This window comes from Rhamphochromis longiceps, linkage group LG13 (genome assembly GCF_057381845.1).
Source record: "Rhamphochromis longiceps isolate RC_006_pf linkage group LG13, R_longiceps_female_GT1.1, whole genome shotgun sequence".
Lineage (NCBI taxonomy): Eukaryota > Metazoa > Chordata > Actinopteri > Cichliformes > Cichlidae > Rhamphochromis > Rhamphochromis longiceps.
This window is the reverse complement of record NC_140569.1, coordinates 26,604,269-26,628,479: the sequence shown is the minus strand read 5'-3', so window position 1 is coordinate 26,628,479 and position 24,211 is coordinate 26,604,269. Positions and strand designations below refer to the sequence as shown.

The window sequence follows — 24,211 nt, the reverse complement described above, 5'->3', positions numbered from 1 at the left end:
AGACCTCACTAAAATTAGCAGACCTGTGTACTGTTGGCAACATAGTCCGCAGAAAAAAGTCTTGAAACTGAAGAAAAATCGCTCCACGTTTTATATTAAGTTCCTCTTAATTCTTAAAATAACTAACATCAATCACGAAACTTTTCGTGAAATTTGATAACGAGGTGTATTAGCTTTTGTAGCCTGGACTGGGCGGAACTGGAGGATAAATGGAGCACTCCCTACTTGTGACAACTTATGGGTCTCGTTCCAACATGTAAAAAACTTAGTTGCTTCATTTCGTTTACTTTAATGTCCCAGTCTCGTCATCATTATTCGATGTTTTATGTATTCAAAAACTAAGATCGTTGCTTCTTTGTGCTGGTTCCCTGTATTAGGTGAAAAGTTATGCGACGGCCACAGTTGTAGATTTTTTGAGAGCGAATTGGAACGAGACAGGAAGTCCTAGTTTCGGGAGGGAGAACAAACTAGAGGCGGGAATTACCGCTACTGTAAACATCGAGTTAAAGTGCATTACAAAAGTTGTTACGAGTGTATTCATATATTTTTTATAATTTTTTGACAAGATATCAGTAATAGTAAGTGACGTCCATTATGAATACTGTTGTTTGTTGTGGCGCATTTTCAGATAACAGTTCAGACAAGTTGGGTGCATCGAGACTGATAACCTGTTTTTACTGCAGCTCTCCGTGGTTCAGCTACATATACAGAGATTCAGATTACTTTTAGCCTTGTCACTGACTATTCATCGTTGGAGATAATGCTCAGGGAGGCAGTTGTATGTTGCTTTATGTGGGGATGAAGGAGTTTTATTTAAGTCTGAGAAAACGAAATGTTGTATTTAGAGTTTATCTCAGCTGGGACATGTGGAGTATTAAAGACATGGGCGAAGGATGAAGGCTGTTCAGTTTCAATGCTAATGAGTGTGGCCTACCATTTTTAAAGCTGGATTCAAATCACGTGTTTATTTGTTTTTTAATTCCTTTCATTTATATCAAAATCACTATAACTCAGTGTTACTGCATACATGGTTATTTATGTAACGTAATTAAGTGGCAGCTTTTTCTCTGTATGGGTTTTGGGGAGATTTGTGCCTTGGCATTTACTGGGGTCATGTATTTTTAATAACTCTTGTCCCTTCGTCTTCACCAGGCTGGAGCAGGCCAGGCATGAGTGGCGCACACCTGGACGAATGGCAGAAGAGGTCCTTTGACATTTCATCTGGCAGCTGTACACCTGAACAGACGGCCGATGCCTACCGGGCCCACATCCTCTCCATTCAGTATGCATGGGCAAGCTCCCAGCTCTCTCAGGCCGGCATGGCCAGCCTGCTCAGGACCTACTCGGAGCGCTACGCTGCAGTGTTGGACTCGGACGACCCGCGCACAGGGCTCAACAACTATGCAGAAAGCGCGCTCCATCTGGCCCGCAGTCAGAAGAACTACAGCGACAAATGGGAGTCATCCCTCACTGCAGAGAGCGTGCTGGAGTTGCCCAGTGTTCAGAAAACAATTCAGGCAAAGACAGGAGGTGAGAGCTTTGTGGTGGCACCAGCTGACATTAACATAACTGTGGGGCAAGAGGGTAAAGGTAGCTCTCTCACTCCTCCCTTTAAAACTGTGCAACCACCGCAGCTTAAATCAGAGGTTAAAATCGCAGCCAGTATCCCTGCTAATGTTTCTGTGGAAAGGCCCAGCAGTCACGAAGGGATTTCAGTCAATCCACCCTCATTCTCCCGACCTCCAGCTCAGCCACAGTCTGTGTTTAGTTGCCCTTCTCCAGCTCTCCCACATGTAAACCCTGGCCCCGCAGGGGTCACGCAGCACTATCAGTCCTCCTTCTTTCCCACCTCCAACACATCGAAGCGGAAAAATTTTTACAACACAGACGGAGGTGATGTTGGCAGGGAGCAAAATGGCAGTCAGGTGTCATCAGACCCACGGGCTGTTACCACCTTCAAAACAGCTCGTGAGCAGTTTGTTGTTGACCAGCAGCGAAAGCACTCCCATCAGCCTCAGAGAGGTCAGGCCCCTGGGATGGCGGCAACTGTGAAGAAATCTCTGGGCGCCAACAGGCCTCGAGGTGCATTTTCAAAATTTGTGTCTCCCATTCCACGACAGGAAGAGGAGGGAAGTGTGGCGAGCCGTAATTCCAATCAGGAACCTCAAATCCTGGACGAGCGTCTGAAAAACTTTGAGCCAAAGATAATCGAGCTGATCATGAGTGAGATCATGGACCACGGGCCTCCGGTGGGCTGGGACGACATAGCAGGTCTGGAGTTCGCCAAGACTACCATAAAGGAAATTGTGGTTTGGCCCATGCTGCGACCTGACATCTTTACTGGCCTCCGTGGCCCACCCAAAGGCATCCTGCTGTTTGGACCGCCAGGAACTGGAAAAACTCTGATAGGTAAATGTATTGCCTGTCAATCAGGTGCCACTTTCTTTAGCATCAGCGCCTCATCACTCACATCCAAGTGGGTGGGTGAAGGAGAGAAAATGGTGCGAGCTCTGTTTGCCATTGCCCGCTGCCACCAGCCTGCTGTTATTTTCATCGATGAAATCGACTCCCTGCTGTCCCAGCGGACGGACGGTGAGCACGACTCCTCGCGCAGGATAAAAACAGAGTTTCTGGTCCAGCTAGATGGAGCGGCCACTGCAGCAGAGGACCGAATCCTGGTGGTGGGTGCCACCAACCGGCCCCAGGAGATCGACGAGGCAGCACGACGACGCCTGGCAAAGCGGTTATACATCCCCCTGCCCGAAGCGACTGCCCGACGCCAGATAGTGACAAACCTCATGGCTCAGGAGAAAAACCAGCTGGGAGAAAGCGAGGTGGAGAGGGTGGTGACAGCCACGGAGGGCTTCTCCGGAGCCGATATGACTCAGCTGTGTCGAGAGGCAGCACTGGGGCCCATACGCAGCATCCAGCTCAGTGACATCGCCACCATCACCGCGGATCAGGTGCGACCCATCATCTACAGTGACTTCCACGACGCCCTGAAGACTGTACGTCCCAGTGTGTCATCAAAGGACTTGGAGCTGTATGAAGAGTGGAATAAAACCTTTGGATGTGGGCGTTAAACTTTTCTTTGTCTCCGTTCAGGTTCTGGGTGTTGAAAGAAATGGAAAATGTAAAGACGTTAAATGCTTTCTTTGTTCTGCACAAACCCGACAAAGTGGGAGGACCCAGGACTAAAAACAAAGAATGACAGTCTGAAAACTATAAGACGGGTCTCTTTAATGCAGTCTTTCTGTTTTTTCCCCATATATTGCCAAATATCCCTATGATGGGAAGTTGGCCTTATCTGTGTGATGAAGAGCTGAATTCAGTTGTATTTGTTTGCCTACGAAAAACAGGGCTTCCATAAATGACAAGGAAAACAGAATTAAAGAAGAGAAAAGGACCTTTTTATTGGCTACCAGTTAAATAGTTATTTTAACCCTCTGTATCAGCTTAGTTCAGTCATATTGGATTGCACAGGTGAACAGGTGCCTCTTTTATGGGTGTAAGTGTTAGTCTCTGTGCTAGTGGTCTGTTGTTTTGAGGTTTTTCAACACTACTTGTAAAGGTCAGGGTGTCGTAACATGAAGAAAAAATGAAGAAAACCTTACCTCGTTCCCACTTTGTACTGAGAGAATTTGCCATCTGCGTTCAGCTTTTTGGTCATTTTCAGGTGTTTGTGCCGGTCAGGCTGATTTTGTTCTGTTGCTTTGTGATCCAGTGTTAGGTAGTGTGTATTATACACAAACCATTTTCCAGTTGAAGCCCTGTTTTCCATTTAAATTCTAGTATTTCACATCAAGGATACACATTCACAGTCGAATTATGACTTAATGCTTGTCATCTGTTTGGTCTTTTTCAGTTAACTGCATCGAAATTGTTTTTGTCCCTAATAAATGTATATATCACACACACACATCTCCACAAGTTTTTGTCTCAGAGTGTGACAGTAAGCAATAAGTTTATCTCTAGGCTGCAGTGACATATCCGATCCCATGCGATCCACAGAGGGCAGTGTGATCACGTTTGAGCACCACAACCACGGTTTGCCTGAAGTCTCACTGTCCTGAAATGTTCCTGAGGCTGGATGTATTAATCATATCCGCGGAAGTTGGGCAACACGGAGAGTATCCTGGGTCTTGTGTTTAAAAAGAGAAAAAAAAGAAAAACTTTGCCTGTCTTCCTGTTAGTGATTAAGACAGCAGTGTTACTGCAATACATCCCTTTTGCAGGGCCTCTGTGTTAGTTCTGATCCATGGAGTTTGTGCCCGGTCAAAGTGTTTGCAACTGCTTTCTCAGTGAAGACATCCCTCACGCAAGCGGTGTGAGGATTTTTAACATTATGTTTTTCAAGTTGAATGCCTCACTGGTCACACATGCACTACCACTGAAGGGGGCCATTAGAGATTGTGCACACATGAAACAAAATCTCATGTAAATTTCATCAAGAAATCTTTGAGAATCTGGAAGACCATGAAAACGGGGCTTTCATTTATTTTTCATCTTTTTTGTCAGGTCCCTGATAAATATTTCACACTTGTTGTTGGCCACTGTATAGAAACTTTGTTGAATTAGCCAGCAGTGAAAGTAGTCACACACGCACCCTTCCCCCCCAACGGGTGGGCTTCTCCGATCGCGGGGACTCCTCACAGCTGGACCAGGACAGATGCGCAGAATTCCTCTGGTGCTGACGGGATCTATAGAGCCCATTGAGTATGGACTGAAAACTGTGCCATATGGTGTAAGCTTGTAGCTCAATTTGACTGTGGCTGTGAAGCAAGTGGTCACATCTGGGGCAGTGTGATCACAAACAAACACATCACACAGTACATTTACAGAGAAGAAAATAAGGTCATTTTACTGAATCATTTTATCCTTAATACAGATTCAAGCTGAGGTAGAAATAAGTATAAGCACTTGGATTGCTTTTTTCCCTGTGTTCACGTATATGCAGTTGTGGAAGAACTACACAAGCTGTGCTCAAGTAGAAGTTTAAATGTAATAAGTTATAGGAATAAAATTCCAGTATTTAAAATCAAATCTCATGTCATTTGTAATATAGAAACATTACAGGTAAATTTATTACTATATTTATTTAGAGTTCTTGTGAAAGCATACAATGGTTTTAGTCAACATTTCTTTCTGCAATGTATCCATATTGTGCAGTTACCGTCTGCATTGTTTGATGCAGGGTCCGGTAATTCCATACTGCCTTCAGATTGGCTAATAGGAAAGAGTACATCATGCTGTTGTATGTCACAAATATTTTATTTAAAGAAAAACATTCTGTGCCACCAACCATGAAATTAGACTGTGTTTGCTGGCTATTACTGAAAAAGGGGGTTTCTTTACTCTGTTTTACCACAGTGCAGTCTCCAGAGTGGAAAAATCGAGTCCCGCAAAAACTGCAGTTCCACTAATGGCCACTTGAGGCTGGCTCCAAAAGCATCAGTTCACAAAGACTCCCGTGTTATAATGTCCAACTTTACAATGTTAAATAACATATTTACAGCCTGCTAATAAAGCAGTCTGGCCTCTATGGGTAGTTTTACTGCTCGTAACAGTGAGCTGGGTGAACTTTTAAAAAAATAATTAATTCACCTGGATTGTCTGACTTCGGTTGAGGTCATATTCATTGACAGGTGTATTGATGCAAGCAACCAGAGATGATCTGGGTCTGCTGGGCCTTTTACAGTATTTTAATAGGTTATCTGAGTAATACTATGGCGTGCTGTGTGAGACAGACTATCTAACAAGTTTGTGCTGAGTGAAACGGTAGAATTTTAGTAGTCTGTTAGTTAGCACTAATTAGCTATATATGAATCTGTCTGTTTAATTATGATGATTTCTCTAACCACACTTTTTTTGCTTATTGTCCAGCTTGCAGCACTGTTTACATTGTAACAATTCAATATAAAATTCTCAGTCTGAAAGGTAGATACATGTGAGAGTAAAAGAACATAATATGTTTTATAATATGAGTTAATTTCTGCTGCTGAGTATTCTCTTTCTGCAGAACATGCAAACATGCACTTAATGTCCCCGTTGCTCATTTAGTGAGACATATCTTTACATGATCAAACTGCATTCCTAAGTAGTGAAATCCATGTGACGAAATGCCAAGACAGGCAATCAAATGTAATCTGCACATGTTGAGAAACACCGGTAAACACAGCGCTCCCATTTGCGAAGTTTGCAGTAAATGTTCTATTATGGTCTTCCACTAATGAACCGCAGCCCGGCAAAAGTGTGAAAAATAGTAATTTCAAACTTCTTGTTGGAACATGTTAAAGCCACCACTCTGGTTTAGTCTGCTTCTTGAAGGAGTATTTCTGTCCAGGGCTGAAAGGGGAAGTGAGATCTGGGATTCTGGCAGGGCCAGAGTTGGTTGGCCAGATTATCCCTCTCATGCAAATGCCCTCCCTCCCCTGTTGGGTCCTAGTCAAGCGTAGGGGGGCTCAGCGCTGGCCACAGCTGCTTCCCGTTTCAGCTAAATCACACAGCAGCCATCTGGACAAGGCTGTCTCAGTGCGCGGCGCTGCTGAGCTCCTCTGCCGGCCCGAATGAGCATCTCCAGACAGACCTGGCCCTCAGAGCCCTGGCCCCTGCCTTCTGCTCCGGTGGCTGATCCTCCCTGTCCCAGCTCTCTGCCGCTCAGAGGACCATCCAGACTCTTCAGGTCTTGGACGCACGGCACACGTCGACATGCTTTTGTATGTGTGTGTGTGGAGTATGTACCTTCCAATATTTCAGTCTCATATTGTCCCTTTGGTGATTTATTATCTAATGTGGCAAAATTAAATTTTAATTGAGTTAGTATTTGCCTTTTTCCCCTGAAAAACAAGTCTACAGTGTGGTTGTGTTTGTTTACTCTTCACTCCCTCTTAATTTTCTCACCGTCTGCTTTTTTTGTGTTTGTTTCTTTGCACAAATGCCAGTCATTCACTGTTTGCTACCCTTTTCTTTGACAGCTAGAGCTGGCAGCATGAATGACATGTAAACGTAATTATTTCACAGACTTTGAGGAGCGTGTGAAGAGAGCGAAATGTGGGAACGAATCTGAGGGAAACTTTCCGTTAACTCCCGAGTTAATTTTGCCGAGCCCGACCCCAATTTGTAGATTTTCACATTTCCTTTGGCACACGGATATCCAGGAGGTCTGCTTTCTCCTTACTTCTACAGCCATCTTTAAAAACAGAAAAAAAAACAGAAACACTCTTCCCACACTATTTGCATATATAAAATATCCTTTATTGATATTTTTGCAAGCATTAAGCTCCCTTCAACTGAGGTCAACTTCGTTTTCGTCTCACGGGTCAAACAATTCTTAGCCATCAGGTATAAAACAGAAAAGTCCAGGAAAACATTTCCCTCTGATAACACTAAAAATAGCTTCCAGCAGCAGTCATGGATCAGATAACATCATACACATTTAGTACAGCCGAACTGAAAAAGAAAAAAAAATGCAGCTTTGACTACTCTAAGAAACAAACATCGATCACTGTAATAAATACAAAAAACAGACAGGCATGTAAATGTATAAATAACGTGAAGGTTATTACAAACACAAGAGCAGGTTAAAACCTTACAGGGGAGCTGTGGGTCTATCTACACTGATTGTTACGTTACTGATTGTATTTATGTTACACTGGGTTTGCCTGCACTGGAAACAGCCGCAGAAGGAATTGACATTTTTTCTGTTATTCAACACAGAAAGGTGTCAAAGCAAAAAGGATGTAAATCCTATTACTTTAAATCTTGAAAAAAAGGAGGAAAAATAAGACCTTTTTTTATATATATATTTACATACACAGGTGATGTGTATTTATGAAGTACTGTTCTTCATTCCTGTGAGGAATGAAGAACAGTACTTCTTTACTTTGTTTTCTTTAAAAAAAAAACCCTAAAAAAACAGAATAGTTCGTATCAGAGATGAAGATCAATGTTTTTAATAGTTGTATATTTATTTGTGTGTCAACAAACATGCATACCTTATAAAAAACACACAGACATTAACAATGTATTTTACATGATGTATTTATATTAATTTATTGCATGTGCTTGCCTGTGTGTGTGTGTGTGCGTGTGTGTGTCTGTCTGTCTGTGTGTGTGTCTGTTCTATCCTGTGAAAGTGTGTATGTGTGTTCTCTGGTCGATGTGGCTCAGTAGCGATGCTCTCCTCGTGTTATGTGAGAGGAGAACTCGTATCGATCTTGACTCCGGTGACCGCAGAGGTTGCACTCGAAGGGGTCTCTGAAGCCGTGGCAGCCCATGTGAATGGTGTACATGACGTGGTCCAGGAAGAGGACGCGGCAGTGTTCGCACCTGTACGCCCTCACCTGCTCCCCGTCCGCTGTCACTACTTTGAAGCCCTCGGAGGCCATCTCCATGGCCCGGATGGTGTCGAACTGCCTCTGTTGTTCCTCCTTCACCAGGGGAAGCACGCCGTTCCTAACCCCCTGGGTGATGTGGTTGGTCAGGTAGATGAGGCCGGGGGCTGCTCCGGTCGGGCGATCCTCGTTGTTGCTCTCGGTGTCCGTGGAATCCTGGCCGCTGTGGCTGGGCGAGCCGTCCTTCTCGCTGGAGGCAGACTTGGAGTTGGAGAGCAGCAGCAGGTTCTCGGCCGCACTGTCTTTGGCTGACAAGCCCGTCCCCGCGTGGGCCTCCGTCGCCGGCTTGTGGAGGGGGTAGATGGAGCCGAGGCCCACATCGGAAGAGGAGGTCTGGACCAGAGGCCGGAGCGACTCGGCGCCTAGGTAGCTGATGGCGCTGTTGATGGCCTGGTCGATGACGTGGGGCTGGATCAGCTCGCTTGCTCCTCCGTCATAAGAGAGGTCCGACAGACGTTTGTCACCTGAAGAGAAGGAGAGACAGAAGGGCAGGGTGAGGTTCGTACTACGCTTACACACTTTCACCTGCATCCTATCATCTCACCATCTTGACACTGAGCCACTGAGTCTTAAAATGAGTCACTTCAGTCTACCTCTTGATGTTCTATTATTCTCAATCTTTTGATTGTTTTTTGCTTTTTGTGTGGATATGAATCGCTTAAATGTAACATGTCTATGCAGAATCAAGGTAATATTTCAATGTAGTCTTTTCCAGTGACGATTAAGCAAATAAAAGGTGCAGTCTGTGATTAGGCTGCACTGCATAGAACCAGGCTTGCAGAGAAAAATGCAACCCCAATGAACACAAACAGTCACAGTTACACTTTTTTTTTCTTTCAGCAAAAAACAGCGAAATTGTATTGACACAAAAGAAGCAGATTTCAGCCCTTACCCACAAACTTCTGTGGCATAGTGCTCTTACGTTTAGCTACATTATTAGCTAGTCTGTCTAGCACCAAGGCTCTGTCAGATCCCATCTGGCTCAAGTCTTCCCTCTGCTCATTCTGGTTGCTTTCTTCCTTTACTACTGGAAAGCAAGACAGAGAAGTAGATTTTAGCGTCAAAGTAACTGGAGTTTGTCCTGCTGGCACAAGCCTGATGGTGGTTTTCTCACAGAGCACAGAGCGGACTATTCTGACACACGTGAAGCACTTGGTTTACGAATATAACATTTGCTCATAATGATCTGTTTTCAGGTTTTAATGTAGAGCTGTACAGAACACTAAGTATGAAGTGTCTAAATTTATATAGAAAAAGAAACTGACTTAATTAGCTCGGATACCTACACGAGCCTATATTAAAATGGAAATGTAGCCTGTCTTGTTTTTTAGCAACAAAGACAGTGACTGTGATAGGCTGCTGTTCTGTGCACAGTTTCCTGCATCCCGTGCTTAGGATAAAGTAGGTCATTAGATCTGGGTGAAAGTTAAAGCGCACGCCTCGTGAGGCACCAACCTGTGTAGATGGTGTTTTGCAGTCCCATACACTGGAGGTAGTTGTGACACCTCTCTTTGTGCTCTTCTAGAGAGCTGCGCTGCTTATAGCTCCGCCCACAGTAAGCACACTTGTGGGGTTTTCCAACTGCAAAAAAAAAAATTACATCAGTGAAAGCAGAGCAGTGCAAAACTTTTTTTATAAATAATTAACACTAAAGTAAGTTAAATGGCCATTTGGTTCCTTCTTGAAAGAACACAGGAAGGAATTGATGTAACGAATGCATTTTGAGCAGATTAAGAACAAGATAAGGGCTGATTAGGGATCTGGCACAACCAGTGGTAAAGGGGGAAGAAAAGAGCACCACCTACAAAAATGTAAATGACAAACAAAAACCAAAACAATTTCTGGGAGGCCCTGTGGAAGAACTCACAAGTAGAAGTTTATGTCTTAGGATGCCATAAGCTCTGCTGCTGCAGATAGTGCTGAGCTCATGTCCTCTGTATTTATGGGTAACTCAGGTAGCAACTTAGTGTAGAGTGAACACAGTGCAAACTGAAACCTTATGATGGAGAGCAACATTTTTTATTTTTCACTAAGAAAATATATGCTGACAAATACTGATGATTTTTGCTATATTTTTAAATACAGAGAAAAAAAGCCATAAACCTAAATTAAAAAGTGCTGAAAATTAAATCCAAAATATGAAAAAATCTGAGGAAGGGGAGGATTTTTCTGCCCATACCTGGACAGACAAACAAAACAAACTCAAATGGCCTGTAAATGGTAAATGGCCTGTACTTGTATAGCGCTTTACTAGTCCCTAAGGACCCTCATCCACCCATTCATACTTGTTTTGTGAATGCTCATAAAAACAGCTGAAATTAGTTTAATGCATGCACTTTTTATTTTTGCATGCTAAAAATAAGTGACTAGCGTTTTTGGTTTTTTAAGGAAAATAATAAGCCTTTTTTTTTAACATATATTTATATTTAAATACATTCCTTTTACATATTAGGAGTTACATTACTATGATAACAGTATTCTATGTCTTTAATATTATAAGTCCAGTTGTCTCCAGTTTGAAAGCTCTCCAGGCTGAATTTATATGATTACAATTCAGCTCAATAACCAACATATATCAGATGCTTTAATCTTTCTCACTTATTTTTTTGTAGGTGCTGGTACATTTACGTTGTAAAATGACACAATCGTGATTGTTATCCCTCCATTTTTCTGACAAACCCTTCAGAAGGAGAATTCTGTTTACACCCAAATTACACTAACACGTACTTCTGCAAAGCATTTGAAAAAAAAAAGTGACACCATATCTACACCCTGTCAACTTCCCTTTACATAGTCCCGAGCTCATGCTGCATGTGCTGCAGAAGTTGCTGTGCCTTTTGTAAAAATCGTCCAACATAAAAGTGCAGAAGTTTTCAGCGGGGGTGACCTTGCTCACCCGAGTGTGTGCGTAGGTGGCCGGTGAGGGCGTCCCTCCTGCGACAGGCGTAGCTGCACAGGTGACACTTGAAGGGCTTCTCCCCTGAGTGGAGCTTGATGTGACGCAGCAGGTTGCCCTTCTGGGTGAAGGAGGCGCCGCACTGGGTGCACTGGAATGGACGTTCTCCTGAGGACGAGAACAGACAGAGCAGACACACGTTACTGCAAAGATGTAAACACAAGGAAAGAAAGGGCAGGGGGGTGGGACAGAATAACTTGTATGTTTTATTGGCTTCTAATTTTCGGATTTTATGGATCGGATCAGACAGTTTGTTTCATTTTTAAGCTTTTCCTTGAGTGCACTAATCTGACTGTGTTTGTTCCCTCCCTCCACTGACAGCAATAAAAGTCTTTGTCTTTTCTGTGCGGATGGAAAAGCTGCGGGGACGCGGGAGGTCGCCGCACTACAAGCCGGATGATGCAGCGTCTCCGGGGCGGAGAGCGATCCAGCAGCCTGTGGGGAGGGTTTCACAGCAGAGTGACACTCCATCTCTCCATGCTCCCCCTGCCCCACAGACTTCTGGCGCTCTGATCGAACAAGAGCCTTTCAGACTCAGCCTGCCAGCTCCGTAATGCACCATTGCCTAGGTCAATTTGATCTGAAAATCTCATTTTTTCCTCTTCTTCGTCTCTAAAATAAGAGCGGCACATCACAATGCAAATTCAGCCTCATTTGAATAAAGCGAAGGAAACACTTTGTGTTGAGAGCCAGTCTTCCTGATCAGCGCTTCTGGAATAAACCAATATCCATCCTCTCCGAGTGTTGTGGCATTCTGTGAGAACGTTTTAATATGGCTTTCTTTTTTTTTCAAAGCCCCCCCCCCCCGTAAAATAAGAGTCACCAGTGAAGCAGCAAAAATATATAAAAAAGGAAATTCATTAAAAATGCATTTCAGGAGCAAAGACTCACCACAGAATATTTTCTATTTAAATAGGAGGCACTTCATTATATCTTTTATTGTACTTTCTTTTGCATTTACATTAGTCTACTGTTCCTTTCTTCCATTTTGAGTTTCATTAGTTTCTAAAGCCTGACAGTTAAGTGCCTTTTTCACAAATGTTCCCCACCACTGGTTTGGCTCCATTACAATAGAATATCAATTTTGAATTCTGAAAAACTTTTAATAGCCAGATAATTGTCACTTTGCAGAGATCCCATTTAATTGCTGCAGATATCCTGTTTCTCAACTGAGGGTATGTTTTCTTTGGACCAAGTTTGTCTCTGCTACTTTATCACACAATAACCTGATCAGTTGCTTGTCACGTGGCAATTCAGAGACTGTTAGATAAACAATCACGAATGCTAATGCTACATCTTGAAGTCTATTTCATGCACGATATTAGGCTCTGCACGCACACAGCCAGATGCAAGCATGCTACAAGTGAGTGTGAGGAGGACTGCAAAAGAATTTACTCTCAGATGTGTGCATGGTGACATTGCTTGTGTTTCTGAAAAGAATTTATGTTTGGCTAAACAGGCGGAGGAGCCACAGCGCACACCTCTCTACCCCTATATCCATCTCCTTTATACTAACAGTGAACATGGGTGCAAAGGAAGGGCAAGAAGTGTTGCAGACGGCGTGGCTTACCAGTGTGGCTTCGCTTGTGCACCATCAACACATTGGGGCCAATGCAAACTATCCCACAGATATCGCACTTGAGCTTCCCGTTGGGCAGCCGGATACCGCCGGCCGAGGAGAAGGCCTTGGCTTCGGGGCTCGGCTGTGAGCCGTTCACCTTGGCCCCGGAGGCATCGATCACGCGCAAGTCTTCCGCGCACTCCTCCTCCTCCACACCGTTCATGTCACAGGCCAGCCCATTCTCCTCATCACTGCGAGCCTCAACTTTAATGTTACAGGCTGGAAAAGAGGGCAAGGGGGGGCCACGGTTTAGAATACGAGCATTTTTGTTTCTTGCATGATGTTAAATACTAAAGATGGGCAATTTATCAGTGTGATATTGATACTGTGGCATGAGAAGTTAGAGAGATGTTTATCCCAACACTGTGTTTTAATATTCCTACTTTTTTTGCTTTTTGTATAAAAAACCATGATGCTGAACTCATACTGGGATTTCCAGCTATTAAACTGAACTTTACTGATTTTTTAATTTGTGACAAAATATACCTGGCTTTATTTGAATTTATTCATATATATAGAGATATTTTTTTCAGTGGAGCTCTGCACATTCTGTGTTTACTCCTGTTGGAATAAGCACCGTAAGCTGTAACACAGAAACTGCAACTGCCCTAACTAGGGCACCAACAGCTTTGTAATAGCAACTTCCTTTAGTGCACGTTTTCTTGTGAAGAGGGATGCTGCATCAGCCCTTCAGAAACTTTCCCTCCTATTTCAGACATTTTTTTTCTGAATTCACATTAAAAGGCAAAGCTCTTCATAAGGGCACACAGGTGGACAGCATGTCTACTCTTTGAGGATGTCAGTGAGGAGATGAAGAAACGTGCCGATCATCTCACACCATCACACTTTGGTGAAGCAAATGACAGCAAGATAAACAGGAAACAGAGACACAGGAAGCAGTGCGAAACTAGGGACACGCGCGGTATCTATCATAGCAACCGAGCGAACAACACAGATATACAGCCATGTGGCCTCTTCACACTCGTATTCATTTGCAAAGGTCTTCGTGTCATTTTGTACATTTCTAGCTTTTTAAAGTGCCGAAAGAAAATTATACCCGAGCGATCAGCGCCTGCTCTTATCTTATCTGTAGAAAAGCTTAAAAAAAACCAATACACACTGTAGCGTGTATTTGATGTCCAGTGTTCCAAGGAAAATAGAAGTGCCCTGTGCGATTAACTCTCAGCTGCTTCATTTTCCCACCAATGGACTTAAGAAATATTTAAGAGAACTGACAGATCATGTAAGTCCCGCAGCTACCAACCTGTGGTTTGCATGTCACAGTGACAGCCTGATTTCCCCATGCCTCTACCTCTGTTTGTACAACTGAAGAGGAAGAAGTGGAAATCATGAAATATAGGAATCCATGGAAAAGGGGAAGCTTCACAAAGAGGGCCTGTCTAACTGAAATACCAAGAATTATGGAGAAGTGACAGAAAGGGAAGCATGGGAAAGGAATTGTAAAACAGCCTGTAACTGAAACAGTTTTTTTTTCTAATGCAGGAGTGTTGTTTTCACCGAGAGTCACTGAGGGGGCATAAATCCCCTAATGTACATTTTCCACAGAGGGAAGAGTGAAACATGAGAACTGAGTAGGATCACGAGATGTTGGTGATCATCCCTTTTCTCATAATCTGACAGTCCATACCCACACTTTTGAAAACAATGTGTTTATTTATTTATTTATTTTATGTCACATGAGAAGTAATCTCATCTGTTAAACTGCTGGGTTTATTGGACAGACTTGTATTTTGCTGGGGAGATAAGATAAAAGACACACCAACATGCAAAGAAAGGAAAGAAACCGTTTTGCTGTCTATAAAAAACAAAAGTGTGGTTAGAATGCTAAACTGGCCATCATTTATGTTACATAACCAAGTAGGAATTAGGGGCTACACAGCATTCAAAATGTCCTTACAATGCACCACAGATGAGCATGGCATGTAAGTGGGGATTGTTCTGTTATTGTGTTTAGTTTCAGTTAGGAGCTCTCTGTTTTTACAGACGTTTACGACTTATTTTAACGACTATTTACAGACATTAAAGAAAAACTATAAAATCTGTTTCACCCTCAGTTTGATCAGTGACTTAAATTAGCTTCAGTCAAATATGTCAACCATTTATCTGTTACTTGTTGCTATCTTTCTGAGTTTTCAAGAATCAGCTGTTTCACATTATATCAGTTAAAATAACAACTGTCCTTGTTTAAGTAGCTTAACATTGCTGCTATCCACTAGCTATTAGCTAGGCATTTAGCCATTAGCCTGCTCAAACTTGATCTATTAGAACCATTTATTTGTGGGTTTTTATCAAAATTATATAAGACATTTCTCCCTTGTTTTTATCCATCAAACTGTTAACCATTATATTTAGCATTAGCTTTAAGGTCTCCTTCTGGCTACTTTTAACTATAATCATTTGTCCCTTAATTTTAGCTAGCACTTTTGATCATTTATCTGTTACTTTTGGATAACACTATGTAGTTCTATAATTTATCTATTACATTTAGGTAACTAATTGAACAATTAACCACTACCACAAATTTTGGTTTATCTGTTGGTTATGGCGTTCCTAATAATGATTCTGTTACTTTTTAAGCTAACCTTTCTGTGACAGCTAACTGTGTAGCAGTTCCAATTTATGTACACTCTCAGCAAGTCATGTTTAGGTTATACAATGTGATACAATTAATTAAATTTAAAAAATCAGTGAGATAAAAATAAAAATAATCTGCTTCTGCTACTGGAAAAATGTTTGAATTTCATGAATGCAAATGCAGCAATCCAGCAGTTCCCCTGGTAAAGTTAACTCGTCACCGATTTATGGAATGTTGTTGCTAACTGTCTTTACAGATACAAACAGAAATCACAAGCTATGAAGCCATAGTCATCTTTTTTGAAGATTTTACGTTTCATTTATTGCAAAGTGTACATCTATGAGGTTCTCACTTTAACCACTGAGGGTTTTTTTCTCACTGAAACAAAACATTTACATGACTATGTGTTAGTGTAGCTTAGCTGTAGGGATTTTTTTGAGTTATGAATTTGCATTTGCATATCACAGAACTCGAAAGCAAAACTCCATAAGTGGCTATACCACTTCAATCCTGCTAATTTAATTTATGGTTTTAGCCGCAAAACCTTCAACTGCCACAGCGTAGGATAATTACACTGTTTTTAAATGTCGATAGACATTGTAAAAAGTACATAAATTACGTGCACATTAGCTTTTGAAAGAATTCTCTACCCCCCCAAAAAATACAGAACTGATCCAAGAATAACGCCTTTTCACAGTGAGGCAGGTGTACAATTTCAGGAAATGGTTGATACAGAGCGGGTGGAAAAAAATGTGTTTATCTATTATCATCTAATACACCAGTGAAGCTTTGAGATTATCAACTAGCTGGAGCAGAAGGGAACCATGAACACTGGGCTGACACCCACTTCTCATGGATATGGGGAAGTTGTGACTAAATTGGGAATAGGAAGAAAGCTTTTGCTTTACATCTTGTTTGTCATGAACATCACACATCCTGATTTACTCATTTTGGGAAGCAAGTGTCAGATCACAGTAGACAAACAAAACAGGTCTCAATAAAATGGTTATAACCTGATACGGATCTACTCCTCACACTACAGGTAAAGAAACAGCACGCCCTGGAGCAGTGACTGGAAAAATAATTAACAAGTAAAATGCTAGAGCTTTAGAAAGGCATAAAAAGAAAAAATAAACTAGCTGCATTGACAAGGATGCATAGCGGGTAGGAAGCAACACAGCACTGTGCTCTGCAGCGTGGAAACACAAGGAGCCACTGGAGGTTCCTGTTACTGAGTTGTGCTGCTCTCACTGCCTGAAAATAACCCTGTGTGCAAAGTAGTGGAACCACAAGTGTTAAACCACGCCAGCAACACACTGAACACAACTTGCAGGAACACCAAAAACAGCCTGCTTTTTGCCCTCACACGTTTTTTTGTTTTTTTTCGTTTTTTGGGGGTTTTTTTCAACTCGCCTCCATGCTTTCGGGAACTAAACCGCTCAGTCTCCTTCTCAGTCTCATGTCTCTGACATAGCCGAGGACCTATCTGAATCACTGAAAATGAAAGCGAAATCATTTCACTGGGATGTTGTGAAGGTCATCTTACAGTCTTGTGACTTTAACAGAGTCTCTGGGCTTATGTTCGGTGTAAGAAACACAAGGCGGTAAAAACGTTTCTTTCACGAAATGGTTAAATAGGCGTCACATATTAACCTCCCTCGTGCGTGTAGTCATACATGTGTAGCTTGTACCACAGCGAATGTGCGCCAACAATGACGTTCCCAGGCTATAAAGACTCACTTGCAACAGGAAATAACCTGGGTTTCGAGGTTTTAAGCTTTCGATACTTTGAGGTCCCATGTCCCACATATAGTCCCCTCTTTTTTCACTAAAGAGAACTGAGCAGCACATGATCCTGGGCGATAATTATAACTCATTTGGGCTCTTATCACTGAGGCAGTGATGCATAGATGTACCAGATACTTGCACTTCCCTTCTTTCTTTCTGTCCCTTATATAGACACACACTCGTGCAAAAGGATTGAAAAGAAACTCGCACGCAGAACATAAAGTCATACACCCAGCTGCACCTTCTTTCCCTTCTTTACAGGCTGTCAATGAAAGTCAAACATTTAGATAATGCTCACGACGACCATTTCCCATTTTTTTCGGTTGACTAAGACGTGCATGTGTGATGTAAAACGTGGTTCCACACACATCCTCCGTTACTCGGCTGAACACGTGTTGATTGTTTAGACTCACAGATTCCTGCCTGTGTCGGGTTCAGCACCTGACAGCTCAAAAGTAGGAAAGAGAGAGCCTTTGTGAGTAAGCAGGTGTGCGACCTATGTGGTGCGGTGATGCGCTCTCCGAGCTTGGCCCCGTTCCTGAACTCTTTATCTCCAGGAGTGTTGAAACTGCCTGATGGCAAGTTCTTCTTAGGAAACTCTTACACATCCTATTTCAGTTTCCTCTCACATCTTATTTTTGACTGTGCGCTGCTAATCTTTGCCGTTATCTGGATGTAAGTGGAAAAATACTGATAAGATGGTCAATTTTGAGCCATTCCATTTTGTCTTTTTTTTTTTTTTGCATTCTAACTCCTATATGTGATATGTGAAGATTTCAAGTGATTCATTCAATAGGTGAAAGTATGTTTTGGACATTAAAAAGGCACAATACACACAAAACAACTATGCTGTTTGTCCTATGAAAGGTGAATGCTATGTCCGGTTATCTTGCTGTCATATAAAACCGATCAGCCTTTAATGACCAGTAAACATTTCCTGTTTCACAAACCGCCCATGTTAGGAGACTTGAGATAAACATATGTCACTGATGTGATTCCCCCTTGCATTCTCCATCCTGATTTTCACCATGAGATTCCCTGGCTTGCTGTTTGCAAACTCAAATCAAGGCCACATTAGCTATTCCTTAAGATTCAGCTTATTAATGACGTGCCATGGATCAAAGGGATTTTTTTTTACCTTTCCTGCCAATGACCTAAATGTGTCTCTTTGCAGCTTTAAATTAATTTTTCCAAGGGATTTGGAACAGCAAATATCTCCCACTGGATGTTCATTTGATTAATTTTATGCTTTTTTTTAACATATATGTCACACTTTTGATCCTTACATTACTTTCACTTATCGCTTTACTCTGATTTGGATGCTTTGGGAATGATACGTCTGACTACTGCTGGGAAGGGCACTGCAGTCGTTTAGGCTTGTTTTTGATTGCCGCTTCATGGGATATATTCAATACATCAACATAATTTTGCTATCACACACTGATTTTTTTACTTTCATTTTAATTCACAGAAGCAGCGGTGACGGTCAGGCTGCGCTTGAGTTACCTTTGTCCCCTCGGTTGTTCTGCTGCTGGGTGGAGCCGGCTGACAGGTCTTCAGGGACAGCCATGGGCTCTTCTGCCTCCTCGGACGCTTCATTGGCAGGGGGACTGTCCCTGTCTGGGGTAGAGACACACACCAGCAAACACCCATCACTCACTACGCAACCCCCGCGACATGACTCATTCAGGGGTAGCAAAATTACCTCTCCGTCCTGTAAGAGCCTGTTTGTGGGCCTATTGTATCTACTTTGTGCATTCTACAGCTCAATCATGCAGTAGGCGAGCTTTTACCTGGCATCTGGGCTATTTCCTGGGCCTCCTCTGTCTCCATGCGGTGCAAGTACTCTAATGGGAGAAAGATAGAGATGTAGGTGCGTGTAAGTTTAATCAAGTGCAGGCGCAGGAAACAACGTTATAAAAATCTAGAGTGGAGTAAAAGGGTGTACTTCTCGGCGTGACTCCATAACCTCACTGAGATCGCTCTTGTCACAGCCGCAGATACACCACTCTCCCTCACATTACATTACAAAGAATTACAGACATTTTCATTACAAGTCTGACAGAAAGACGGAGCACGGAGAGCAGCTCGGGCCCCGGCTGATGGGGGCCCTGACGGTAGCGCGGGGTTGCCGGGAATAGGCTTTCAGACCACATTTGTTATTTATTGTTAATTTCCTGCCACATAATCATCCCAAAATGCAAACTGACTGCCGCAAAATTAAGCAGAAAATTAACTGGCCCCAGGTCACCAGGGATGCGGGTGTTTGCCGTGCCCAGCTGATCGGCGTTCGTGTTCTCTCTAATTTACTGAGCATGCATCGCTGAGCCCGCGGCCTGAGTGCAGACACACGCAAGCCACAATCAGAAACAAAGAGAGGGAGGGAAAAGAGAGAGAAGAAGAAGGAGATGAGAGAAAGGCTGCGAGACGTGCATGGAGAGAAGTAGATGTCTGTGAAAGGGCAAAAAGTCAGAGGAAGGTGCAGAAAAAGAAAAGAGACAGAAAAGCAGGCAGAAGGACCGAGAACTTCTCTTTATTTATTTATTTTTACACTCCCCCCCACCTTTTTTTTTAGCAAGAAGAGGCAATCGAGTCCAGAAGCGCTCCTCCGGCCAGGGCTGCATATCTGAGGAGTCACCAATGCTCGTGGCCCCATTAATAATGGATGGCCCTCAAGCCTGCAGCAGATGGGCCCGACAGCCTCAGCCCCAGCTCCGCCACTTCAAGAAGCCCTTGGTGGGGCCGCTGCCCAGTCCAAGCAGCCACACAGGGAGAAGTGAAGCTCCCGAAAATAGCGAAACAAACCCAGGGGAGAAGGGGAACCTAGCCCTTCCTGTTTTACTGACAGATGGCTCCACACATTTGGAACAAATAGTGGGAAGCAACGGGGCCGCTCTGTCGCAACGCACAAGATTCTGCGGAGTCAAGTCAGGAGCTCAAAGGCCTGCAAGACACTCAGGATGCAAGTGCGAGAGGAGGGAGAAAGGGTGGCGCGGGGGGGGGCATAGGTCACTGGTGCAGATGATTTGTTCAGCATAACACGGTGGTGTTGCGTGTTACTGCGCCGAGCGACGACTCGGCAGCGCCGTTCCTCAGCATCTGGAGTTTGCAGGTCGGGGGCAGAGGGAGGTGTATTCTCATGTGCCCTTTTTTTCTGGGCAGATGGTGAGAGGGGAAACACGGATGTGTTGGCGGGGGGGCTTTGACAGAAGTTTAGAAAAAGGAGAGAGAGTTCCTACATTCAGCCACAACCCACTTGCGTAGGCATGTGGAAAGTAAAGTGCATGTAGAATATTCAGGAAATTCTTTTTTTTTTTGTTCAGAACACTCATGGCACTTTTTCCTTGTGTTTACCGACAGCTCTGTTTTTACTTTTAGTGCTTCTACTTTAACATACTTTTGGCATTTGGTGATCATCAAGTTAAGACTCAGACTGAAAGTAGAACTTTTTGATAAAAGCCGGAGCACGACTAAAACATTTCCATCTAACTATCCAGATTTATTAATGATTCTCCTTCTCAAATCAGAGTGAAATTATTGTGTGTGTGTGTGTGTGTGTGTGTGTGTGTGTGTGTGTGTGTGTGTGTGTGTGTGTGTGTGCGCGCGTTGGCGTATGAGTGTCAAAGTGTATGAGTGTACGAACTGGGGGCAGGTGGAATCTTTCAGGCGGTGAAATAGGAGTCAGAGAAAAGACTTCTAACACAGAGCGCAAAGGGGGGACTGGAACAGTTTTGGTCGGAGTACGTCAACTGAGGAGAGGCAGGAAGAGGCTTGTGGGTTGACAGAATTTTCGGTCCTCCTCCTGTGTGTTTGCACGTGCGTGTGCGTGCGTGCGTGTGTGTGTGTGTGTGTGTTTGGTGGATGGTTGTGGCGGTGTGTCGCTGGGGGTGGGGGTAGCGAGGTGCAAAGCTACACCAGGGAGCAGGGTGGAGATGAGAAACACACGAAACCGTTAACAGATACTGAGGACCACACCAGCAAAGTCTGGATACCCTGGAGAAAGCTGACACAGTGGCGTGTCTGTGTGTGTTTAGATTAATGCACAGTTAAAACAAACTGAAAATATGAAGGATTTTTTTTTAAAGTAAAACTTCTTGAGAGTTTCACTTGGAACTTTCTACTGATTAAACATCATAAATATGACTGAAGGCCCAGTATTTTTAAAACAAGTTTATACTTATAGGTTTTGGCAGCAATTAAATATTTTAAATAAATTAAACTATATCTGCAGATAAACAGCAGTGCTGTGACACGGCTATGTGAATGCAGCTTCATCACACTTCGCCTCACATCAGGAGCCCCACTTTGAGTGATTTCCTACTCATACGCTCCACTCAGACTTTCCACTTTTAACTGAACAGTCTGAGTGACAATTATCGAAAAACATCTCAAATAATAACGATCCGTCCTGTGAGTTTTGCAATAAGTAACACCGCCGTGGGCGCCTTCTTATCAATAACGAGGAAAAGAGATGATCCCACACTGCCAAGCAACGTGGCGCGCGGACACCTCTGTTCGTGTGTGCACGCAGAGATGCTCATCAGTAATTCATGAAATGTATGGGTGGAAGTGGGCAGATAGTGTTAGCAGATGTGTTCTGGGAGTCTATCATTGGAGGAGGGGGGTGGTGGTGGTGGTGGTGGGAGAGCAAAGGTGCGCTGAAGAAGAAGTTTCCTTCATTTGCATCTGACACACTTCACTACTCTGCTATTCAGACAGTACAATCATTTTAATAACTGTCTGTCTTCCTCTAACCCCTCCACCCCCCTCCCCCTTTCACACCCCCTCCTACTTCTGTTTCTACTGACAAGAAAGATGATGTATCCGCAGACAGATTTGCAGCACTTTCAGCACTTCTCTTTCCAACTGAGCTATGAAAAAAGCCCTATGTGCGCAGGTACTGAGCTCCGTTTACAAGTTCAGAAATCAAAAATGAGTTTTCTGCTATTTTATTTGACTTTTCGCGTAGTTTATTTATTATCTTACATTTATTGTTAAAGTAGATAACTGCTTTACATTTGCGGAGAAATATATTTTTTTCTGCTTGACCGTAAACTTGAAATGTGTTAATAAAAAAAATAGGACACATCAGAGAAAGATGCTTTCCAAGTTTAAAAAAATTTAATTAATGCCAACTTATTTTACGTCCCACAAACGCCACTTTTAAACACACGGTTAATTATAGTTAATGAATAATAATTTAGAGAAGGGTTAAATATATATATTTGAGGAAACTCAGCTTTCTTGGACTTCTGTTTTTTTATCGCGTTTAAAAAGAAAAAAAAACCCGATCATTCCCCCCCCCCCCCCCATCTCTTCGGCGGTGAATCTTTCAGTTTTCTGCCTGGGCGTTGATGAGCAACTTTTTCACCTTTGAGCGTCAGCAGCGTGAAAACTTTCATCAGTCCTGCCTGTTTTCTTCCCTCCACACAGACGCCTTACCGGCTAACCGAGACTGCGGTTCGATTCTGAACAGGCCGACACAAAGATTAACGGAACGAGAAATGCTCAGAGCGACTGATTTGTGTGTAAACTCGAGCCGCTTGAGAGCGCGTTTAGTCGGTGCGTACTGATTTCCTGTTTAAGCAAAAACATGTTCGCATTAGTTTAGGCCCCGGTCAATTTTGCGCTTTCAACAATTTAAAGAAAATTATTTCCTGAAAAAAAAGTTCATTTTAAATATCTTAATAAACTTGAGGCACTTTTAAAAAAAAGGGCCCTAAAGTTTACAGAGTGCGCACATCTGTTGCAACAGGTGCCGTAGCCGAAGAGGGAAAAACAGTTAAACGAGTTAAAATGATAACGAGCCCCGAGCCGATCTGTATGAATTCTTAAAGAAAATGTGATTCGGATTTTTATAGAAGTCGAATTAATTGGAAAATAATTTATCCATATTTCCCAAAAGAGAGAGAGAGAAAAAAAGACGCAAGGAAAATGGGGAACATTTCCCTCTACTTCCCTTAAATTGCTGCACGTAGCTTACAGACACAGACAACGCTTTAAAAACAATATATTTTCCCCGATATATTACTGAAATACAGTCTTGTTATTTAATCCGTTATAAACTCTGTGGCAGTAGAAAATTACGCGCATCAAACGGGACCTTGATGCTGAGGCGCACCTGCACCGAAACTATAAGGAGAGTCTTTTCCAGTCAGGCGCAAATGTCTCCTAAACCATTTCACTGCCATCGAAATCACTTTAGAGGTATTGGCCTAGCCTTTGAGGTGAGAACCGAGCTGAAATGTGCGGTTGAAGTCACTTTACCTGCTATTCCTTGAGTTTGCAGTATGAAGTTCTTCCAACTCTCCCCGGCTCCATGTGCAGAAGGTCGCAGCGCCGCGGCGGCCCCATGGAGCTGCGCCCTGAGTCCCTCCCCTCTCCACTGCACTTCCTCGTTCCAGCCCAACATGACTATGTCTCTCAGCTCGGCTGAGGCATTTTGCTTGCTTTTATCCACAGTCTGCAGTGGGGAGTCGGGCCACCGAACCCCTGGCACTTGCTTTGTGCCGTGCCAATAAAAGCTGACACCCAGTAGACCATCACTGGCAGCCATGCATGAGATGGGATGAGGCGAGCGAGGAGAGTGGACCATTCATTGTTTATTTATTTCATTCACACCGAAGAAGCTGATTGGGGTTGGGGGAGGTGAGGGGGGGGGGGGTGGGGGTAGTGTGGGCTGGAGAGAGGGGGAGGGGGGGTTACTCCTCACTTGCATATTGGACAGCTCCCCTTCTGTCACCTGTTCTGGCACTCTGAAGCAGTCCATGAAAATAACACAAGTGTTTCCCATATAATGAGCTTTTCTTCTTCTTCTATTTAATGTTTCATCCAGTTTGCTTCCCCCATCCCCCCAC

The 24,211-nt window shown here is 43.3% G+C and overlaps 2 protein-coding genes across 6 annotated transcripts; one reads left to right on the top strand and one right to left on the bottom strand.

Annotated features, from left to right (window-relative positions):
* Window positions 1-421: 421 nt before the first annotated feature.
* On the top strand, window positions 422-3,936 carry fignl1 (fidgetin-like 1). Its single transcript, XM_085428773.1, has 2 exons — window positions 422-578; window positions 1,153-3,936. Exon 2 carries the CDS (start codon window positions 1,170-1,172, stop codon window positions 3,081-3,083), a length of 1,914 nt encoding a protein of 637 aa, XP_085284899.1. The 5' UTR covers window positions 422-578; window positions 1,153-1,169; the 3' UTR covers window positions 3,084-3,936.
* A 3,320-nt stretch (window positions 3,937-7,256) lies between these two features.
* Window positions 7,257-23,964, bottom strand: ikzf1 (IKAROS family zinc finger 1 (Ikaros)). Of its 5 annotated transcripts, none has more exons than XM_085428767.1 (8): window positions 23,622-23,964; window positions 19,148-19,201; window positions 18,861-18,974; window positions 12,920-13,189; window positions 11,290-11,457; window positions 9,849-9,974; window positions 9,286-9,420; window positions 7,257-8,857 (listed from the first exon to the last, which is right to left on the bottom strand). In XM_085428767.1, the coding sequence occupies exons 1-8, from the start codon at window positions 23,947-23,949 to the stop codon at window positions 8,166-8,168; spliced, it is 1,887 nt and encodes a 628-aa protein (XP_085284893.1). In that variant the 5' UTR covers window positions 23,950-23,964; the 3' UTR covers window positions 7,257-8,165. The 5 variants fall into 5 exon arrangements, with proteins under 5 accessions (XP_085284893.1, XP_085284894.1, XP_085284895.1 ...); XM_085428768.1 differs by having other exon boundaries at window positions 9,286-9,417; XM_085428769.1 differs by lacking the exon at window positions 9,286-9,420.
* Window positions 23,965-24,211: the final 247 nt, after the last annotated feature.